Here is a 17,486-nt window from a genome sequence, read left to right as displayed (position 1 = left end):
TTGTGACCAACTTTGGTCAACTTATTGTCACTAATGGAAAAAAGGTTTAATATAGACATCTTTTCTCTCAAATAATTTCTATTTTTGAAGACTATTCATCTGTTTCCCTAAATTTCACTTAGAATATGCCATTTCTTTATTAAATTCTTTGTATGATTTAGCAGACTTTCTTCATATCTGTTTTGCCCTCCATTACTTTTTTCACTTATAATCTACTCAATCTTTCATCTTCCTCTTTAAGGGTTTCAAAAAAAAAGTTTATGTTCTAAAATGGTGTTATAATTGACTGCCATCTTTGAATCTGGCATGGAGATTAATAGTTTTGTATGGCTGTATATGTTGTATAATAGTGTTGTATGGTTGTATGAGGTGATTTCTAGGCTCTTTTAATTTCATTGTGTGGGGCCAAGTCTCATGGATAAATTTTCTTAGTTAATGATAAGTCTAAATGATCTTGGTAATTTCTTTAGCTAATGATATATCAGGGTCTGTTCTTGTATCCATTTACTATTTTTCATCATCAATAGCTTATTTAAACAGGTAAGATTGGAGTTGTCTCGAGTGTGATATCTACTCATATTTTTAAAATTTCTTTTCTTTGCATTAACAGGTATGACTATATGCAAATGATTGATCTGAAAATTTCATATCAATAGCCAATCATTTCCTATCTGTGAAATATAATCAATTTATTTTGGGGGGGATGGGGGATTTTATTGGGTACTTACCATGTCTTAAGTTTCCTTTTTAAAAATATTCATGATAATGTAAAATGAGCAGAGCCAGGACAATGCTATACACCGTAATATTGTATATGATGATCAAATGTGAATGACTTAGCTATTCATAGCATTATAGTGATCTAAAAAAAATTTCAGAAGTCATGATGAAAAAATGCCATCCATTCCACAGAAATAACTAATGGAGTCTGAATGCAATTTGAAGCATACTTTTTAACTTAATTTTTCTTGTTTTGGGGGGCTGTGTTTTCTTTCACAACATGACTAATGTGGAATTGTTTTTTCATGACTCTACACATATAACCTATATCAAATTGTTCATTTTCCCAAGAAGAGGGGGATTTCCCCCCAAAAAGGAGGGAGAGAATTTAGCACTCAAGTTTTTAATAACATGTCATATATTTTTATATGTAATTGAAAAATAAACATTTGAAAAATATTCAAGATATGACTACAAATATCTAATCTATCTCAAATTACTTGTCTTATCAAGGAAGGGGATGGAAAAGAGGGAGGAAGAGAATTTGGAGCTCAAAAATTTAAAAAAATAAAGGTTAATAATTTTGTTTATATGTGATTGAGGGAAAAAATGGAAAAATAAAAAAATATAAGATATATAGTCAGTTATATTCTTTTGAAAAAGTAATATTAAAGTTTACAGGAAGATATTCTGGCCTTAGACACTTACTAATTTTATGACTCTGGGCAACTTACTTAACCAAAGTTTGCCTCAGTTGCCTCTTCTGTAAAATGGGGATAATAATTATTAGCCACCTCCTAGAACTGTGTGGATCAAACGAGATAATAATCATAAAGCATTCAGCATAGTGTCAGTCAATACTATTATTATTATTATTATTATAGTAATCCAAAGTACAAGGCTAGCCTTCAGTATCAGTGAATGGTCAATGAATGAATGAATGCATCAGCAAACATTTAAGTGTCGACTCCAAGCCAGGCACTGCACTAGTCACTAGGTATTCAAAGACATATATCCTATATATCCTAGGAACCTTGATCTTCTTAGATTTGGCCCAATCTTATAGTCTACTGAGATTTTTTTATGATTATACCGTCCCAAAACAACGGCCCTCACTCTTAGTTCTGTGACTGTATTGAGGACATAAGGGAATTACAGACCCGATGAACAGACACTTCCTTCCAAACTTATACTAAGCCATTAGCAGCAAGTCATCATCACTTGAGTTCAGACATTCAGCTGATTCCAAATGTACCTAAATGTATTATCCCAAGGATAGCATGAAAAGATGAGACTCCAAATAGCTTGTATTTATATAATTAACATTTGCATTGCAAACATGGTCTGCAAACCGTTTTAAAAATATTCTCATTTTATTCTCACACATTCTCACACATTCTCACACAATCTCACACGAGTCATTATTTTACTTACTTTACAGATGGGGAAACTGATTCAGACAGAGGTTAAGTGACTTGCCCAGGGACACAAGCTAATAAGTGTCTGAGACAGATTTTGATCTCAGAACTTCTTGATTTCGAATCTAATGCTCTAATCACTATGCCACTTAGCTACTAAATCTATTTCTTCACCCCTCTTTGTTAAGAACTACAGATTAAAATTTGAAGAATGTCTTGATCTCTCCATTAGGTCAGTAATGAAATATTACTTCTCCACCCACGAATGAATCAATGAATAGTAATTGAGTGCCTTCCATGAACCAGGCTCCCTACCAGGTGTTGGGGCTACAAAGAATTCACTTCAAATAAAGTAGATAAGCATATGCAAAAAATAAAAACAGCATAAAGTAATCAACAAGGTAGGTTAGAAGGGAAGGCACTAGCACTTAGGAGGAGGACTCAGAAAGGGCTTCAAGATGCTTTGAGATGCTTCTATATGAGACACAGGGAAGGAAGAAATGTTTACAGGCACAAATCATGGTCAACGGAAAGACATAGTTATGGGAGATAGAGAGTCCTGTGAGAGGAACAGAGTAAGATTGCTTGACTGGATTGCAAAGTGAGGGAGAGAGGGGAATGTCCAATAAGTTTGGAATTTTTCAGGGTATAATCAGATTAGGAATGATTTTGAGAGCTAATCAGAGGAGATGCTATTAGATTCTGGCTATAATAAGAAGCCTAAGGAGTTGATTAAGATGGGAGGGGTGGAGTCAAACAATCAGATCTTTGATTAAGGAAAATTACTTTGGAAACAGTGAAGAGGATGGACTGGAGTTGGGAAGGATTTGATCTCAGGGTCCTGAAAGTTTCCTCATCTTTCTTGCTATTCTACTCTCAACTCAAGGGTACCATAATTTCATCTATGTGGTCAGTCCTTCTTCCAACAGAAATGACAACATCCTCCAAGGCTTATGATTTCAATGGCAAGAAAACAGTCATTGCCTAATGGTTCCCCCTCTGGCAATGAGTCTCCCTGATCTTGGCCAGGCTTGCTTCAGCCGGCAGGTGTAGTAGCTATTGTAGTCATATACTTAACTCCTTCCCAGTTTGGTAGAACTTGCTAGTGCTTGAACATTTGAAGAATGATCCTTACGATCTCAAGGTCATCTTTCCACCATGATGAAGTGTGGGAGTGGGGAGAAGTCTTTAAAGGGTTTTGAAAGCGTAAATTTTCAAGGTGTTTAAAAGGTATGTTTTTCTAAATTGTAAAGGTATATTTTCTAAATCTCAAAGCTGAGAAAGAACGCTACCTCTGTCACACATATCTAATATCTAGCCAAGCTTCTCTTTTGTGACTTCATATGAGAATAACTTGTTCTTTTAAAGGTCAACCAAATTCTATGACCATTACTTTGTGATAGGAGAAATACTATTAGGGGACCTAGGGACCCAGATTAGCAACTCTGAAGGGGGCAGCAGGGATTTAGCCACTGTTGTTTAAGAAAAGTAAGCTTTCTGTGACCTAGGACCGTCAGTTTCCCGTTTTCCGACTGTCAAGTTCAAGTCAAGGTAGGTTTGGAAGGTGGCTGGTTCAAGGAAGGATATTACAAAAGAAAACACCAAGGTAATCATTCTGCAAGGAGAAATATAAAGACATGTGGTCACAATATTGAGGAGGTGTTTGCTGTCCATCCATCAGCTTTGAATGGAAGATAATGACAGAACATCCAGATCATCCTGTAATGAGAGCTGTGCCATGGGGTTTGTGGGTCACTTCTTATACCCACTTAGGTTCGCCTTGTCCCTGAATCCCCACTGGGAATTGTATAGTGGTGAGCATGGTTAATGGGGTGGGAACTCTGCAGAATTCAGTTTGATCTGCCAGGTGGGCTCACTGGTCCTTGTCAGTCAGCTTGCCATGGCTCCTAGCTCAAAGGAGATGGAAAGAAGTTCCAAGCATCAGATTCTTTAGTAGATGTTCTTCTCACCTCCACTCCCCTCTAAAAAAAACCCACAATTTTTGAAAGAAATTGTTTTCAGTCAGTCGGGGAGAACAAACTCCATCTAAACCCATGGCAGAATGGGCATGACTGGAGTGGTCACTCACATGTACCATGTTTTTTACAAAGAACTTTGCATCCCATGCTAACTTCTTCTACCAAAGCTGATCAGCAAAAGGCTTTGTTCAGGCACTGACAAATTAAGAGACTTGACAGTCTGGTATTTGTGTCAGTCAGGACTTGAATCCAGGCCTTCCTGCCTACAAGGTTGATCATCTATCCATTGCGCCATTCCAATCATCACAACTAGTCAAGATCCAGAGGGTAAGTATAATCCTTATTCCAGTTTTGCAGAAGGAAAAACTGAGGTTTACAGTCAGTAAACTGAGATTTGTTCAAGGCCACAGAGAATCACAGAATCTTAGCATTGGAAGACACTCTCTGGGTTTTCTATCTACTCCAACTTCACCTTAAACCAGGAAATGGCTGAATCTAAGAGGTAGAAATGAGGAAGGACAATGTTCCATGTAAGGGGGACTGACATTGCAAAAGCTTAGAGGCAAGAGAGGGAACACTGTGAATGAGGAAAATGGAGCAGAACAGTTGGACTGGATGAGCAATAGTAGGGAAGGAGTAGGGTGGACAGATCACATAGGACTTTAAAGGTCAGACAGAGGACTTGGTAGCTTTTCTTAGAGGTAACAAGTGGGCCCTGATACTTCCTGAGTAGCAGAGCGACATATCCATTTGGGACCTGTGTAGTGGATGGATTAGAGTGGGAAAAGATCAGAGGCAGGGAGACCACTTAGGAGGATATTACCATAGTCTAATCAAGAGGTGATCAGGGCCTGAACTAGGGAAGTGGTTGTGAGAGATGGAAAAATATTAATGACTGCCTTGTATAGGAAAAGAGTGTCTCTCCTCCCATGTGAATCAGTATCTCCTGCTATTGTTTCTAGAACTGTAAATTTACATACAAAGGGACCTACAGCTTCATGTCAAGGTAGCAGGCTGGGGGAAAGGAGAGGAAAGGGCAAATTCCTGACCCTTTTAGGCAGTAATGGATTCTCGGGGATTATAGGGATAGAAGAGAAGGTCAAAGAGAAGAAAAATTAGACTTCTATTTCCAAGGACTTTATCCTTATTTGAAAATCACAGACAATTTGGTTATACATAAACAGAAGTTGATACTCTGATGCTGTTGATTCATGTGGCATTACCTTGCCTTGGGTCTAGCAATTGGTCCAAGGGTTTCATGGGTATTATAGGGCATTTCTAAAGAGGTTGCCAGGTCTATGAATGGGGAGGCTCCTCTAGTCTGGGTTTGTCTTTAACCTTCCTGTCAAATTATTTCCTCCTTTATGTATTTGCTTTACAATAATATATTGCTACCTCAAACTGAGCTCTGATGATCGGCCTCAAGTCACTCGCTTCGCCAGTAAGATATCCATGATGGTTTCAAGGCTTTCCTTAAGAGATTCTAGACACTAAATGATTCAACCTTTCTGTGATCTCATATTCCTTCCAACCATTTTTTGTCTTTTTATACTATGAAATGCATGTCCATGTCCTCCTGTAAATTTTCCATGGAGAGAGTTTAGAAGTGAGGGTCTTGCTAGTGTTATGGTCCTCCTCAGCATCTCAACATTACATAAGTAGTGATGTGCCATAGATATGGTGCCCATTTAGCATCTCTCACTTCCAGACAGTCTCACATTTTCTTCCTGTCTGACCATATCCTTTATACCATTTCTTATAAATCTTTGTCTTCAATGTGACACAATGTGTTTTCACATCCATGCATTGCCTTTTGGTTGATTTGCAATCATGAATCTGGAAGTTATGGCATTACAGTATAGGATTTGTAGTAATACAGCTTTATTAGAGGAATATAACGATGTTTTAAACTGTATGAGAGCTAAGTTAAGGGCTGTTAAAGTGCACTTTATAATTTCCTAAAAGGAATCTAGCTCATTATGCCTTCTATTCATTTTCAGGCCATTTCAACAACTCTCTGTAGGATTTGCAAATATATGTACAGATGGATGAGTGGAATAGGGATTGCCTATCCAACTTCATATAGAAATCTAAACACACCATTTATCATCCACTTGGAGGTTCCTGTGTACATAGTTTGACAAACTGACTCCCAAAAGGAAAACAACAGAATGCTATGAGTTTCTTGAAGCAGTTAATCCAAAAATTTCAAAAGGGAACTTTGGTCCTAAAGTTCTCCTAAGCCAAATTGTTAGTAATTGTTAGTAAATCATTATTGATGATCCTCAACTTAGCCTGCAAAACTTTTGAAATTCATTCATTTACTCACTCAACAATTATTTATTAATATTTGCCAAGCACCATGTTGTATTCCAAGAACACAAAGACAAAAAACTGCTCTCATGGATCTTATATTCTTTTGAAAAAGTAATATTAAAGTTTACAGGAAGATATTCTGGCCTTAGACACTTACTAATTTTGTGACTCTGGGCAACTTACTTAACCAAAGTTTGCCTCAGTTGCCTCTTCTGTAAAATGGGGATAATAATTATTAGCCACCTCCTAGAACTGTGTGGATCAAACGAGATAATAATCATAAAGCATTCAGCATAGTGTCAGTCAATACTATTATTATTATTATAGTAATCCAAAGTACAAGGCTAGCCTTCAGTATCAGTGAATGGTCAATGAATGAATGAATGCATCAGCAAACATTTAAGTGTCTACTCCAAGCCAGGCACTGCACTAGTCACTAGGTATTCAAAGACAAAAGTCAAAGAATTTACAGTCTACTGAAGGAGACATTTATTAGGGACATATATAATTCCCTATAAAATATATGCAAATAAATACAGGGTAATGAGGAAGCAAGAGAAACATAAGCCAGTGGATCAGAAACAGTACCATCTACATGGTTTTTGAGCTTGAAGAAAATGAGGAATTCCCCATGCAAAGAATATTCCCATGATTGTTTAATAAATGCAAAGTTACAGTTTGAAAGAAGGGCCATATCTCCCCCAAGCCCTGTGGTGGAAACTGAATCCTTCCCAAGACCCATCTGCCACAGAGTAGAAGAAAAAGCTCACAAGCTGTTGGAGCTCTCTGCAGAGCTAAGGCAGGATGTGGGCTAGGAAGGGAACTAGGATAAAGATGGAGACTTTGCTGAAAAGAGGCAGAACAGTGGAGAGTTGAGACCTGTCGTAGTTGGGCCTCCTGCTGGTGCAGTCATGGGATCCCCCCTTCACTCCTGGTTGACTGTATGCTCAGCCTCTCCAACCACAGGCCTGAGGACCCAGACTAGACACTCTCCTTATTTCAACTCTTTTCTTGTTCCTGAAGCTTCATTCTCCCTTTGGTGAATTCCTCCCCCAAACTCCATTTTGAGCAAGAGTCCAGATTAACCAGCCTGAATTTCCCCAATGAGGGCACCCTCCCTCCACTATCTTTCCAGCTATATGTTGTCTTCTCCTGTGAGAAAGTCAGCTCCTTGAGGGCAGACATTGCCTTTTGTCTCTCTTTGTAGCCCAGACCTTAGCACATAGAAGATTCTTAATTAATGCTTGCGGACTATCATACTATTTGATTCCCTTTCCGCCACCATCACCATGTTCTCCATTACTTCCAGCCAAATCTCTCTCTGCTCTGGCTTAAGTTTGGAGCAGATCCTGGTCTCTCAGCTTTTCTTTCCACTGCTCTGGAACCAAGCACTCCCAGCTTTTACTTGGATTTTATGAGTTTTTTTGGTAAACTTGGTGAGAATGGTAATTGAAGCCCTGAAAGTCCCCTCCTATCTGTTCCTCTATCCCAGAGAAGTCACTCATTGTTGCTATTGTCTTACGGAAGCTTTGGATACTTTTGCTAACTGGAGTGAGACAGATTGGGGCAAGGCTAAGCAGATGGGAGGAAGCAATTTAAGGAGTTCTGTCAGACAAGCCCAGTGCTGGATCTGGGGGAGAAGGGAAAGAGAGCAGCAGTCTCAGGAGGGTGGGTACTTTCTCCTTTCTCCTTCTGAAGAACCCAGCTAGGACTGACCTTTAGAGTGAGAATCTTGGAACAGGAAAGGTGAAGGAGGAGAGGTCTCAGGTAACAGTGGGTTGGAAGGAGAACGAGTGGAATGGGAGTTAGAGAGGCAGGGTTTATACCAAGCATTAACAATGGGGAAAGAAGGAAAATTCCTAATGATTATGGGTACTTAGAACATTTGTTTCACAAGCAATGGTAGAATGGAAAAAATCAAGACCTTGGGTTTAAATTCTTCCTCTGACACTTTTTTCTACCTGTGGTACCATGTCATCTAACTTGGTTGGGCTTCAGTTTCCTCACTTGCAAAATGAGGGTGCTGAACTGGCTGATCCCTGAAGTTCCTTCCAGTTCTAAGAGCTACAAACTTAAAACTCTAATCCATCAACCACTCTTGAACACCAAGGGTGTGAGTTCCCAGGTCAGTGAGAGAGACTGCCTACCAGGATGAAGACAACATACCTGACCCTGTCTAGTTCTTTCCATTCCAACTATTGTTCTAGGATTCTGTTGGAAAGTACACAGCATGGCCAGACAACCGAAAGCAGTTTGTTCTGTGGAAAGCATGAGGCACAAAGCTCAGAAAGGACACCTTTGGTGACTCAGTGGGGGCTGTATGGTTTGATCTAAATAGGTGAGAGGGAATTGTCAATAAAGCTCCTAGAATGGACTACAGAAGAAAAGCTCCAATTTGGAGTGGAAGCAAGGCCTCTGGCTCATTGTTTGTCCCTGAATATGGTCATATCCACTGCCAGGTAGGCAGTCTCTGTCTGTCATTCAGACATCCTGAACTAAGACAAACAGGCAGGACAAATTGCTACATGGAGAGGGCCCAGGAGACAAAGTGGTAAAGTGCTCTCAAGTTCTGACCATATTAATGACCCTTTTCTATCCCATGAATTCCCTCTTTTGTAAGAAAACAAAAATGGATTCACAAATGTCTCGAATATTTTTTATATGTTAAAATAATTTCATTATTCTGAAAAATGCAAAATCCATTCTTAGCTTGTGGGCTGTAACGAAGCAGGTGGCTGACCAGATTTGGCCTGGGAGTCATAGCTTGCCAACCCTGGTTCTAAACGGTCGAGATCTTGGTGGATTCTTACTCTGAAATTCAATCTACTCCTCACAGACTTCTGTTATCTGGAAATGTGGCCAGCATTCCATCTCTGCCTTCAGCTAACAAAAGGCCAGGACAGATGCCTAGAGCTCCCTCCCAGAAACCCTCTTCCCAACTAAAATGAAGATATTAATGGCTATTTTTGCAGTCTGTTCATCTAGTCAAAAATTCCAGAATTCCAGAACTGGAAGGAATTTCAGCTACCATGAGTGCAATACATACCCTAAAAACCTCTCGCCACTATAGCTCACCTGCCAAGTTAGACATCTGCCCTCTCACCTTCTGCAGCAGCCTATTTCCCCCACTGGAAAAGTTCTAATTGTTAGAAAATGACCAAATTTGTCTCTTCACCCCTATCCATGGTGCTGAGTTTTGCCCAAGGATGCCTAACTCTACTGTCATTTAGCCCATCTCTCTCCTTTCCCTTAGGGATACCAGGAGATATTGTGAAAGGTTTTTCAACACAGTTTAAGAAGGACATTGATCAACTAAACAGATCCAGAGAAGAGAAACCAGAATGTTCAAGGACCTTGAGTCCATAACACATAAGGAGTGACTGAAGGAATTTGGCATGTTATATCTGGAGAAGATTCAGGGTGTGTCTGGGATTTGTCTTCTGGCATTTGAAAGTCTGTCTCATGGAAGAGGGATTAGACTTATTCAGCTTGACCTCAGAGGACTGAATAAGGAGTAGTGGGTAGAAGTTGCAAAGAGGTAAATTGAGGCAGAATGTCAGGGGGAAAACAACTTCCTAACAATGAGAGTTGCCCTAAAGATGATTGGGCTTCCTGGAGAGAGAGATGGTGTGTTGCCCTCCTCTGACGTCTCTAAAGCAGAACCGGATGATTCTGACCCCATATGTTATAGTGAGGATTCGTTTGAGATATAGGTGGAAATTCTGTGACTCATCTTATGTAGTTTGAACAACAATGTTTTAGATTACTAAAAATCCTTGGGGCAGGGCCCAGGTTGGCCAGCTTTCATCCCCTTGTCACCTGGAGTCTTCTCAATGGCTAAGGTTTCCTCATCCTGGACACCCCTCCATCATGCCAATCAATCTCTCTCATTGGTAAGTACCTCCTGGAGCCTCCATTTTGGGGAGGGCTGAAGCCAGCCAACTTGCATCTCCCTCAGCTTTTGGAATTTCAATACCATTCCCCCATGTGGGAACTTTCTTCCTGCCCCCTTTAATTTTGAGCTCCCTTTTGAATGCTGCCTTCCCTTATTAAGCTGTAAGCTCTCATTGCTTCTAGTGTCTGGCAATTTGTAAATGCTAAAGAAATATTTGTAGCCTGTCTTGTCTATTTGTCTGTAAGGTCTCCTCCCATCTTGGACCTTCACATAGGTGAGTTGGTTTTGGTTTCTTGCAACAAACTGGGATGATGGGAATCTAGTCACCTACTGATCTCTCTAAAACAGGGGTGGGGAACCTTTTTTCTGCCAGAGATCATTTGGATAATATAATATAATTCATTTGCTATGTTTGATCAAACAATTTACCCCCCCCCCCAAAACTGCTAGATTTATTGAATTTTGAGACTCTTGCCCCAGCTCTAAAATATGGGTGTCCAACCTTTTAACTCTTCTGGCTCACATCACAAACTTGTCAAGGGCCTCATATGGATTTTACTATTTATTTATAACTACAAGGTTATCCATATTACCAATGAGTATACTAATGAAATGTAATAATGAAACAGGAACACACCACTCTAAAACATAAATTCATCATGCAAGTTTTGTTCTTTTTTCTAAGTTGTTTAGGTTTGGGTATGAGTTATTATCTCAAAGGTGGTGGCATCCCAGGGTTGGCAATGTGCCCTCTCCTCTAACCTCAGTCTTGTGAGCCTACCAAGATGATCTGATGTCTTGGAGCACATGGACGAGTGAGTGGCAACACATCTCTGCCCCTGGGAAACTCATGAATTCTTTCAATATGAACAGCTGAACTCTAAGCCCACATTCCCAATCATGAAACAAGATCTCCCTTGATCCCCCCCCACCAGCCCCCACAATGGCACTTTATAGAGAGCCCTGAATTCTTACTTTGAGCTGTTGCCGCACTCTAGTCAAAAAGAATTTCCAACAATTTTCTCTTGTGTCTAAAATGCCCAGTCCTCGGACCTCATTATGAACTCCAGAAATGATCTTGTCCATGTCTTCATCACTGAAGAGATCTGGGATTTCTCCTGATTCCAAGAGAATAACAAGAATTATGAAGAGACCAGGCCAAATTTAATAGCAGAAAAATTTGAATAAGTTAAGGGGTCACAGGGTCATAACTTAGAGCTAGAAAAGACCTCAGAGATTATGTAGGCCAGTTGCCCATTCTTCTAAATGAGGAAACTGAGACCCAGAATGGAGAAATTGACTTTCTCCAAACCAAACTGGTAGCAAGAAGCAGAGACAGAATTCTCTGACCTCAAATCTACACGTTCTTTTCATTACTCCATGATTCTACCCCTCATCCCATTTTCTATAGCCTAGAATCTCTGAGTGTTGAGGTAGATGCTAGGGAATTAAAAATCTCATTTACTTTTTAGAATGTGCAAACCTTCATGGGGAGGAAAAGCCTGCAATTCATGTTCGACTTGCCCATTTGCAATTACATCAACACCACTAAGACTCTTCCAAAGGCTCAGTATCTGTAAGCAGCCTGAAAAATCCACGGACCCCAAGTTGGCTGGATCTGTAGGGTTCTCCCCAAGCAGCACCCCCAGGGAACACAGCAAAGACAAATGATCACTCCTTAAAGTTCACCAGCGCTACAGATCATTTGTCATCAGGAAAGATCTTTCTGGGAATGTGTTGGTTTAATCACCTGATGCCAACAAGTCATTAATCAGCACGAGGAAGCGTTCGTCCAGAACCTGGGCATCTGTCAGCAGAAACACAACGGGCATGTTCTTGGCTCCTGTCTTGATGTACAAATTGGCGAGATCTACCTGTAAGGAGAGGAGGCCATCAGTCATATTGGTTAAAAACTGGGGCTGACATTGGGGATCAGGGGAACCAACATGGCACTGATAATGATTCCCTGTGCACATCATTAACCTCCCTGGACCTCGGTTTCCTTATGTGCATTATACAACAATAAAAACAATAGTACTTACCTACTACAGAGTAGTCATTCAGATCAAATGAGATAATATTCATAAGGCATTTTTGTAAACTTTAAAGCTTCATTATTGCTTTAGTCTTCAGCCACATTTTTCTCTGCAGGAACTAGCATGCTGAGCTTGGGAGTCAGGAAGCTCTGAGTTCTAGGCCTGTCACCTAATTTGTCTCCATAGGTAAAATGGAGATAATAAGAACATTTACCTTACAGAATAGCTGTGAGAATCAAATGAGATTATCTATGTAAAGCATTACATAAATGCTATTTAATATAATTAACTTCTTCCACCTTTCTACAATCACATGCTTCTCCTAAGCTGAAGCAGCATGGTGTGCAGTGGGAATGGATGCAGGTGGAGCTGGGTTCAAATTCTCCTAATCCTGGGCAATTTAGCTCTCTGAATCTCAAGAGTCTCTTTAGAACTTCTCTACTAAGTTTTGGAGTGGGAGAGGGGAACTGGATTGAGAGAGTTCTCAACTCTCAGTGACACAGGAATGCAAAGAAACAACTCCATCTCAAACACAAATCTATTAAAGATAAAATGAAGTGATGAAAGCAGAGTGAGAATGGACATTGGCCCCTTTAATGAGGAAATCCCTGAAAGGAAAGCTGTCCTTGGTGCTGATCAGGCTTCCCATAGACCCTCAGGTTCCACTTGCTGGAGGTGCTAGAGATCACACTTTCCTTTTCTAACACTCATTGCAAAACGCACACTGCAAAACTTGTTTTTATCCCCCATAAAGCCATTTAAATACACAATAATTTCTGCTTAAAAGGAAATGCAAATGAAAATTAGTGTGATTTTCTTGAATTTGCTAATTAGCCTGGGCCAGTTCTATCTCTACTATTCTATATTTTTGTAAAGTTAAAATATGAAAGTAAAGACATAGGGAAAGAAATGCCCAGCAAATGGGACAAGGGTTCATCTTGGTTGGAAGATAACAGAAAAAACACCCAAATGAAACCCGAACACTATCGTCCCCAAGTATAAGAAGAGTGATGATGATGATAATGATGAGGGTAATAACAATAATGATGATAATAATAGCACCAATAATTATTATTGATGATTTATTCATGGATAAGGCCTGAACTTGTGATTACCATGAGCCAAAAGCTTCCCAAATCTATTACAGCACGTAACGCTCAGAGGAGAGAGCATAAACTTTGAGCTAAATCATCTTGGGTTTAGGATCTTTTGACAGAAGGGTCATTGGGCTCTGTACTTACCTTGAGGTCTTGGAGCCCATAATCTTTCCTCAGGGTAATCTGGAACACCTCAAAGGAGCAGATGTATGCTGCCAGTCGAGACAAACTCTGCTTGCCACTGCCTCCTACCCCAATCAGAAGAGAATAACCCTGGGAGGTGTGCAATATTCTGCTGATACGGCACCTGGGGATAGACAAAGGGCCTCAACTTCAGATCCAGTCAATCAAACACTCAATCAACATGTAATAAGTGCCTCCTATGGGCCAGCAACATGTTGCTAGCAGGAGACACAAATGGGAGCACAAGGAACGTGACTTGTTGTCCAAGTGGAATTTATATATCTAAATATATTTTTTCAATATTTTCAATTTTAGCTTCAGAGAGATGGCATGATTTAAGTGGTTAGAGTGAAGCTAAATTAGGAGACTAGGCTTGTATTTGACCTCGAAAGCTTATAAGAAAGCTTATTAGGCAGCTGGGGGAATCAGGGAACAGAAATTTCTGGGTTTGGAATAAAGAAGACTTGAATTTAAATCCTGAGTGACCTTAGGCACTTCTGTCTGCCTCAGTTTCCTCAAGCATAAAATGGGGATCATAATAATACCTATGTTTCACGGTTATTGTGAGGATCAAATAAGGTAATTTTGTAAAGTGCTTAGCACATTGCCTGTGATATCTGCTCCCTTCCTCCCACTCCTATGTGACCATGAAAAAGTCACTTAACTTTTTCTTATTTTCTAAATTAAATTTAATTTGTTCCAATGATCAAAAATTGATTTCCCTTCCAGATTCAATTGATACAAATAAAAACGAAAATCAAACCCTTGTAACAAAATGCAAAATCAAACAAAACCAATTCCTGTCCTTCACCTATGGTCAAGTATCAATCTGCATTCAAGTTCATCATTTTGCAAGACATTTTTTCAGACTTTCATGTCCCCCATCTGTAGAATGGAACAATAAAATTTTCACTATGCACATTACTAGGCTATTATTTAAAAAGCAACTCCTGCCTTTAGAATATCCTGGAGGATGAGGACTATCTATTTTGTTATTTGCATCCTCAAGATTTAGCATTCAGTAGGCACTTAATAGATGTTTCTTTCATTGAGCTCACATTTACATTTGTGGGTATGTTCTCTGTGTGCTCACATCCAGTTATTCAGTTTCCCTTCTTTTTTATTCCAAGACAGAACCTGAGAATTTGGGTGCTTGAAGGGACTTAATGGATCTTTTATTATTAGTAGCTGGGACCTAGATGGACCTTCTTTTCTTAAAGTTTATGTATTTTCTGTTTTAAATGTCTTCAAAGATCTTATAAGCAAAATGACTTTGGAAAAGTCTTAGAATGAATGAGCTAAAGTTCACCCAAAGCAATCAAAATGGGGACTTTTGATTATGACTTTTAAGTTCCAGGAAGCTTTTCCTGGGCTGGCTCCAACTCTCAGAGGCCACATTCCTTCCCTTGATAGTCTGGGGCACTTAGTGATTTCTAATTAGTAAATCCTTGATGGGAGAGATGGCATATTTCCTCATGGGCAACTGGAAACTCCACTATATGCCCCAAATCTTAATGGTTTTGTATCAATCCAGTCAAAGATTTTCTTTATACCCAAGTCATGACACAGGATGTTCAGAACATTCCTAGAGAGCCCAAGTCCATTCCAGCAAGTCTGGGTCATCGATACCATATTTAAAGGACAGATGAGGGTCAGGAGACCATAGATTCAGAGATGGAAGACACATCAAACACTGTATAGTTCAATCCTCTCATTTTTACAAATAAATAAACAGACTCAGAGAGATCATAACTCTAAGTAGAAAGCGACCTTAGGGGAAATCTAGTCTTTACCCTTCATTTTGTAGATTAGGAAACTGAGACCTAGGGAGTTCCTATATCACATAAGTTAATGAATTATCATTCGATATCAGAGCCAAGATATGAACCCAGGGTATTAACATCACATACGGAAAAAGAAAATGGAGAAAGGAAGAATATTATAATGATCATAAAGCTAACTCATTGCTGGCCATTGGGTCTTAAAACGAATATTTCAATCTCACAAATTAACCATTTTAAACAAAAGTCAGTGATCTAAGGTCAAAGCTTCTGAATAAAAGATATCAGCTGCCTGATCCCAAGAAATGTTTATCTTTTTAATTTCTTTTTTTAATTGACCATTTTCTTTTTTGTTCTTTTATTTTTTTTTAATTTTTTTTTTGCAAGGCAATGGGGTTAAGTGGCTTGCCCAAGGCCACAGAGTTAGGTAATTATTAAGTGTCTGAGGCCAGATTTGAACTCAGGTATTCCTGACTCCAGGGCCGGTGCTCTATCCACTGCGCCACCTAGTCGTCCCTTAATTGACCATTTTATTAAAGTCCATTTAATTTCTTTAATTTCTCATTTTGATTTGGAGGCAAGTCTGAGTTCTTGAAAGTTACGCAAGCACCAGGGATATCTACCAAGGTGAAAAGGCTCTGGATTTGGGCCCAGTGATTGCCTGTATTGTCTAGGAGGATCTGAGAATGATATTCATTCTGAGGATGACCATAATGGGAGGAAATCTCAAAGATATCCAATAACTGTTCAGAACATCCCTAGAGAGCTCAAGTCCATTCAAGCAGGCCTGGTCATTGATACCCATATTTAAAAGACAGATGAGGGTCAGGGAACCATAGATCTAGAGATAGAAGAGACATCAAATCTGTTTATATCTCAGAGGATCGTCTGGGGCTCAAAACAAGAAGTGACTTGTCCATGGTCAAACAATTTGAAAGTGTTAAAGGTGGTCTTTGAATCTAGAACTTACCAATTACAAATCCAGTCCTGTGTACTATGCCATATTATGGAGCCGACAACACTACTAGCATTTACATAAGTCTTACAGAGCACTATACGTATGCTATCTTATTTCATCCTAGAAACCCAGTACATTATTTATTATTATTATTAGTTATTATTATTCCTTTTTTACAGATGAGGAAACTGAGGTTTAAGACAAGTGCCATGACCTGACTAGTCACAATTAGTAAATGTAGGAGGTAGGATTTGAACTTAGTTCTTCATAACTTCAAGTCCAATGTTCTGTCCACTCTGTCACCTAGCTGCTACTTGTGGGGTCCAGATGAGCAGAATCTATATTATTTAATATGAACCCAAAAGTAGGACCTTGTTAGAAATTATATTTATTCAACTAATTAATTGGTCAATTTACCAAGAAACTTACTCCAAAACAAACCAAAAAGGTGGTATTAAAGGTTTAAAAGGTTTAAAATTAAAGGTTTAAATTAAAATATTAAATATTTCTGTTCTTAATCACAGGCCCCAGCTAAAAATTCTAGGACATGACTAATTAGAAAAACTTTTTTATGTTTTATGTCACTAACAGCTTGAGATGTGACGGTCCAGGGGATTTGATGTGCCTGTGTCTTCCCAGGGAGTCATCCCTTCCCTTGAAAAAATGAAGAGCATTGTAGAATCTCAGGAGCTCAGAGTGAGAAGGGACTTGAGTGACTAGTAGTCAAACCCATTCTTGAAAAAGAATATTTTGATCATCAACTTGGCAATTGACAATCAACCTATGATTAAGGGAAAAGCCTAACCTTCTGAGGCGGCCCCATTCACCTCTGGACAACTGCCGCCCCACTGGTCAAGTCTTCCTAATTCCTAGGAAGTGTTTTCTGATATCATATAGGAAGTTGTGCCTTACAAGTCTATCCATCGCTCCTGATTCTACCCCTTGTGGCTAAATAGAATATCTACCCCCTCTCCAAAACTCGTCCTTCAAATATTTAAAGATAGATGTTTCCCCCTACAATTTCTCTTCTAAAGAGAAAACACCGCCAGGGTCCTTCAGCTGGTGCTTGTATGATTAAAACCATTCTTCCTTAATTTTTTTCT

The 17,486-nt window shown here is 39.3% G+C and overlaps 1 protein-coding gene across 1 annotated transcript in view; it reads right to left on the bottom strand.

Annotated features, from left to right (window-relative positions):
- Positions 1 to 17,486, bottom strand: part of DNAH11 (dynein axonemal heavy chain 11) — a 309,681-nt gene that overhangs the window by 109,451 nt on the left and 182,744 nt on the right. The window contains exons 52-54 of the mRNA XM_074195450.1: positions 13,606 to 13,768; positions 12,079 to 12,202; positions 11,304 to 11,446 (exon numbers count right to left, since the gene is read on the bottom strand). Of these exons, the coding sequence (XP_074051551.1) occupies positions 11,304 to 11,446; positions 12,079 to 12,202; positions 13,606 to 13,768 (430 nt within the window). The remainder of the gene's footprint in view (positions 1 to 11,303; positions 11,447 to 12,078; positions 12,203 to 13,605; positions 13,769 to 17,486) is intronic.

This window comes from Macrotis lagotis, chromosome 7, assembly GCF_037893015.1.
Source record: "Macrotis lagotis isolate mMagLag1 chromosome 7, bilby.v1.9.chrom.fasta, whole genome shotgun sequence".
NCBI lineage: Eukaryota > Metazoa > Chordata > Mammalia > Peramelemorphia > Peramelidae > Macrotis > Macrotis lagotis.
Note: the sequence above shows the minus strand (reverse complement) of the source record. Positions and strands in the feature narration are given on the sequence as shown.